The sequence below is a fragment of the Sinocyclocheilus rhinocerous genome, unplaced genomic scaffold (assembly GCF_001515625.1).
Source record: "Sinocyclocheilus rhinocerous isolate Xijiao unplaced genomic scaffold, SAMN03320098_v1.1 scaffold1818, whole genome shotgun sequence".
NCBI classification, from domain to species: Eukaryota; Metazoa; Chordata; class Actinopteri; order Cypriniformes; family Cyprinidae; genus Sinocyclocheilus; species Sinocyclocheilus rhinocerous.
Genome location: NW_015631052.1, coordinates 101923 through 107811, shown reverse-complemented (window position 1 = coordinate 107811; position 5889 = coordinate 101923). Strand labels below are relative to the sequence as shown.

General features: G+C 37.4%; 1 protein-coding gene across 1 annotated transcript in view; it reads right to left on the bottom strand.

The window, feature by feature from the left end:
* Nucleotides 1-501: 501 nt before the first annotated feature.
* Nucleotides 502-5889, bottom strand: part of LOC107741344 (sphingosine kinase 2-like) — a 33875-nt gene continuing 28487 nt past the window's right edge. Inside the window, exons 3-5 of the mRNA XM_016554055.1 lie at nt 4282-4376; nt 4076-4191; nt 502-1285 (exon numbers count right to left, since the gene is read on the bottom strand). Of these exons, the coding sequence (XP_016409541.1) occupies nt 565-1285; nt 4076-4191; nt 4282-4376 (932 nt within the window). The 3' untranslated portion in view covers nt 502-564. The remainder of the gene's footprint in view (nt 1286-4075; nt 4192-4281; nt 4377-5889) is intronic.

The following is a 5889-nucleotide window of genomic DNA, read 5'->3' as shown; positions in this document are numbered from 1 at the left end:
GCCGCTTTCTGTCCGTGTGCTTCGGATGTGTGCGCTCAGAAAACCGTATATCAGAAGTTTAAACTCATATGGTTTAAAACGCATGATTTCAGCACGATAAACATGATAGTCTGAACCAAAACAGATGTTTTTTAGCAGATATGAGCTGTAATGGCGCAGCTGTATTCTGGAAAAGGGGCGGGAGCAGCAGATCATTTGCATTTAAAGACACAGGCCCGGAAAACAGCGTGTTTCTGCTTCCACTCAAAATAGGCATTTTCAAAATTATATAATAAATGATCTGTGGAGTATTTTGAGCTGAAACTTCACAGACACATTCTGGGGACACCAGAGACTTATATTACATATTGTAAAAAGGGGCATAATATGTCACCTTTAAAGCAGGCGGTAATTTGCGCAACTCTTGGTAGATTGCACTGGTCATTATGGAAATGATCTGACTGTGTCTGTGTTCTTTACTGTGCGCATTTTTAGTAAATCACTCACCGAGTTTTCCCCTCCCATCTGCGCTTTTATGGAATTGCACTCTAATGCTAATCTGGCCCTTAAACGGTTGTTGGTGGTTCACGCGGAGATGAGGCGGGCCGCTCCTCTGTGCACCTGCGCTTGAACGGGCCCGTACTCCACGCGCTCCCCATCCACCGTTATGATGCCCGCCGCGCTCAGTGGCTCCAGCCTCAGCGCTCGCGCGCGCCGGTACACCAGGTGTGCACAGCCGCAGTCCAGGTGTGTCCCGGTCTGCATGGCCCGGAAGAGCCGCAGCAGCGTGGCGCGCGAGATTCCCGCCGTCACGTAGAACAGGTGGATGAGCCCGTCGTCGGCGCGGGCGTCCGGAGCCGCCAGCAGATCCTCGCCCAGGTGCGACTGGAACATGGCGAGCACCAGAACGAACTCCCGCTCCTCCACCAGCGTCCAGTCCTGCGGGACGGGCTGCTCCAGCGGGGCGAGCAGGTGGTCGGGCAGCCGGCTGTCGGCGGGGGAAAAGCTCGCGGAGTCCGATCCGCGCTCGTTTTCGGCAGGCAGGAAGGCCAGTTTTCCCTGATAGATCCGTAAGGAGGCCAGGCGCAACAGCGTGCCGAGGATGAAGCGCAGCGCTCCGATTTGACGGAACTGCTCGCTCTCGATGTCCACGTCGGCCACGAAGCCCCAGGCCAGAGACAGGAAGGAGAAGAGACGAGCGCCGGACGACAGACGGATGGAGATCAGGTCCAGTTTAGACACCAGACCCTTACAGAGCAAAAAGCCACAGCTGGTCAGCAGATCTTCACCCCACACCGGAGACGCTCTGCAGAGAACAAGCAAACACCAAAATCAGAGATTAGTGCTTACTGGATTGACAAATATGATGTTAAAAGGACCGTAAGATAAAGCATGCATCATTTTACAAACAGCAAAATTAACCTTGTAGGCCTATTATTAGTTGTTTATAAAAACATCTCCATAACAGTGTTATTTTAGTATTATTTAAATACTATTATAGTACATAGGCTATTAATATTTTGAATAAGCATTCGTTTTTATATTTTCAGTTTTCATTTTAAGTCCTAGTAATTTGGTGCTTTTGTCATTTTAATTAGATTTTTTTAAAATTCTGTATAGCTTTATTTGGTAACACTTTATTTTAAGGTGTCCTTGTTGCACATGTTACACTATTATAATCACACTATTATAATAACGGTTATTACTATTATAATAACAGTTAATTATGCATAATTACATGCAAGTAACCCTAAACCAAACACAAATCCTAACCCTAACCAGTACGTTAATTGGTGTTACTCAGTACTTAAAGGGGTCATATTTTCCTTTCTCTTTGGAGTGTTACAAGCTCTTGGTGCATAAAGAAGATCTGTAAAGTTGTAAAGACTAAAGTCTCAAATCCAAAGAGATATTCTTTATAAAAGTTAAGAGTTAGCCACACCTACCTAAAACGGCTCATTCGAACACGCCCCCACATATCTACCTCACTATGTGGGAAGATTTGCATAACGCCGCCCAAATGTTCAATATCTTAATTTGTGTTTTGAAGATGAACGGAGGTCTTGCGGGTTTGGAACGACATGAGGGTGAGTAATTAATGACAGAATTTCCATTTAATCAAATGACTGTTTGAGCACAGCGAGTCTCGCTTACCGCCAGTAGGAGGCGCTTGTGCTTCAATAATAAAAGTCCAACGGCCAAACGCTGAATGTGAGCGGTTATTTTGAGCTGAATTACGCCGGTGTTCAATCATTTCTCGGGTGAGTCGAGTACTGATGAATGTCTGCTTCATCTTCATGAATAGAAATGACTCTATTAATGAGGATAAAGTCAGCGTTTTTCTCCAGAGATCGCCGAGCTCGAGTGTTTCATGAACTGACCTGTTATCGCCTGCTCTAGTCACCTGAAAACACCCGCTCTCTGATCGGATGCAAGTCATTAGTGAGTCATTAATGCATTCTTTTGTTTTTCTCTCTCTCAGCAGAACCGAACTTTTATTCTTTACACTCTTAAAAATAAAGGTGCTTCACGATGCCATAGAAGAACCTTTTTGTCTAAATGGTTCCATAAAGAACCTTTAACATATTAAGAACCTTTCTGTTTCACAAAAGGTTCTTTGAGGCGAAATAAGGTTCTTCAGATTACAAAAAGGTAAGAAAGAGATGGATCTTTAAAGAACCTTTGACTGAATGGTTCTTTGTGGAACCAAAAATGGTTCTTCTATGGCATCGCTTGAAGAACCTTTTGAAGCACCTTTATTTTTAAGAGTGTAGTTCAAAGAAATGCTGAGTTTAAACCCTCAGAGATTCAGCTCTCAGAAACGCACGCTAATGACTGGAATAATGACTCTCGGTAATGACTGCATGCTTACATCGCAAACTTTAAATTGAACATCTAAACGAAACAGCACAGAATGAGTTTAATGGAGATTACTAAACCAAATGAGGTCTATTCTGTATGAACACTGACTCTAGATCAGAGATTCAGAAAACACATGCTTTCTGAAAACCACATGCTCCAGTCAGATTGGTTGGCTTTACTTCATTTCAAGGAGTTTATTCAGTTTATATCGGTCCATTGGAAGAACCACGTTGCAGTTTTTATGGCATCAAATCATATGAGTTCTGTTTAAGACATGCAATGATAAATGAATGAGATATCCAATAGAAATGCACAATATATATTAGAGATTTTTTGTTATGTTTTGGTCTTGGATATTTAACTGTGGATGCTTATTTCCCTTATCTTGACATTCAGATTATTTTCAAAACTAAACTTTAAAACACTAGCAAATTAATAAGACAAATGTAATTTTTAGAAAATTTCAAAATGAATAAAAATGTGTGCATTAACGTAAATTGATTCAAAATTAAGAAAATTAATTTAAAATTCAATTAAAAAATACAATTATATAAAATGTTAATTAATAGATTAAATTATTACACTATTTTTAAATGAATTAAATACTTATTTTAAAAGAAATTAAATTAAAGTTTACCTTTTGGTGTTTTAATTTGAATTTATATACAAATTAGAACATAATTGTATTACTGGCCATAAATTTATTGGTCTGAATTTGAATACTGAATTTCATAAAATGTAAATTAAATTACTAAAATTATATTAAATAAATTAAATAATTTGTTAAAGATTTTAGTGTTTTGTTTATCATTTGCCATAGCTTACTGGCATTGGAATTTTAATATCAGATTTCATAAAACTTATATTAAATTATTAAATTAAATTTTAAATGAATTAGATCATTCATTTAAATAAATTATTATTTATTTATTTTTTGTTTAGTTTTTAGTCTTTTATTTTATCATTGGCCATAACTTATTAGTATTGGCCAGAGATTTAATATTGGATTTGATAGAATTTAAATTATTTAATTTCATTCGATTCATTCATTTAAATAATAATAATAATATATTTTCTTATTGGCCATAATGTATTGCCATTGGCCAGAGTTGTAATATAGGCTTTCATATTTACTGGTCTCTAAACATCATGTAAAGAAGATAAATCGGGTTGGTCTCTTCACATGTCAGTCAGATGGTGTGGTGGGCGGTTCTTGTTGCTCTGATTGGCTCACCGTGCGTAGTGATGGACAGATGCAGCCAGTGCATTTCCTGAACCTCCGGGCAGGATTCCCAGAGGAGTCTGGATGGCCTTTTCCCAATCCTGCCTCTCCATTAGACCGTTCACTACCTAAAACACACACACTTACGTGAGCTGAATGCCCAACACACACACACACACTCACACACACACAGACGGACACAAGCGACCTGCACACACCTCAAACAGCAGCCCGTCTCCAGACAGAATGACCAGAGCATCCCACTGCGTCAGGTCAGCGCTCCGCACCAGATCCCGCGCATGATTCTGACGCTCTGTAAGATCACAGATCACAGCAGATGCTCAGATCTCAGTCCACTGAGTCACTCCATGGCCTTCATGAGCAGCAGATTCTCTGATACAATAAAATCAGATCTCTGATATATCAGCAGAGATTCCATGGTAATCACATTCATCACTACCCAGTGTTATGTTGGTAGCATTGTAGTTTTTATTAATATTAATACATTTATTTCTATATTTTCTGTTTTCATTGTAAAGTTTTACTACTTTTGTTTTGTTTTTGCCATTTTTATATATTATTTTATTTTATTATTATTACATATGTCTATATAGTTTTCAATAATTTTTATTTCTATTTTAATTATTTTGGTACATCAAGTTGAACTAAATGTGAATTAGAAATGTTGATGTGGCAACTAAATAAAATGTTTTTTGTTGTTGTTTTTTTTAAGTAACATTTTTATGATTTTAGTTTTACATATAACACTAATGTTTGGGATCAGTAAGGTTTTTCTTAAATAATACTTTAATTCATCAAGGAAGCATTAAATTGATCAAAGGTGACAGTAAATACATTTATATTGGTACAAAAAATATATATTTCAAATAAATGCTGTTCTTTTGAACTTTCTATTCATCAAATAATCCTGAAAAGTAAAATGTATCACAGTTTCCACAAAAATATGAAGCAGCACAACAGTTTTCAACATTGATAATAAAAATAAATGTTTCTTGAGCAGCAAATCAGCATAGAATGATTTCTGAAGGATCATGTAACACTGAAGACTGGAGCAATGATGCTGAAAATTCAGCTTTGATCACAGAAATAAATTACATTTTACAATATATTCACAGAAAAGAGTTATTTGACAACTGTTATTTGATAACAATATTTCACTGTTTTGCCTTGGTGAGCAGAAGAGACTTCAAATAGTAGCCCCCAAACTTTTGAACAATATGTAGTTGTTTACTCAACCTGGTGTTGAATATAATTGGCTTTTATGACAAATTGTGATGTTCCTCATTTGTAAGGCATCAACTAAATGTACATTTATATTGGTACAAAAAATATATATTTCAAATAAATGCTGTTCTTTTGAACTTTCTATTCATCAAATAATCCTGAAAAGTAAAATGTATCACAGTTTCCACAAAAATATGAAGCAGCACAACAGTTTTCAACATTGATAATAAAAATAAATGTTTCTTGAGCAGCAAATCAGCATATAATGATTTCTGAAGGATCATGTAACACTGAAGACTGGAGCAATGATGCTGAAAATTCAGCTTTTTTTTTTCAGACAAATTGTGATGTTCCTCATTTGTAAGGCATCAACTAAATGAATGAATGTAAATGATTCAGGCAGATGCAGCACAAACTCCTATAAAAGTGTCACAGTCTGAACTGTAAATCCTGAGTGTGTGTGTGTGTGAGGCAGAAGTGAAGATTCATGGTGACTGATTCAGCAGAAATGCCTAAAGCTGAGACTGCACTTCACACTCACACACACACACACACACACACACACACACACACACACACAC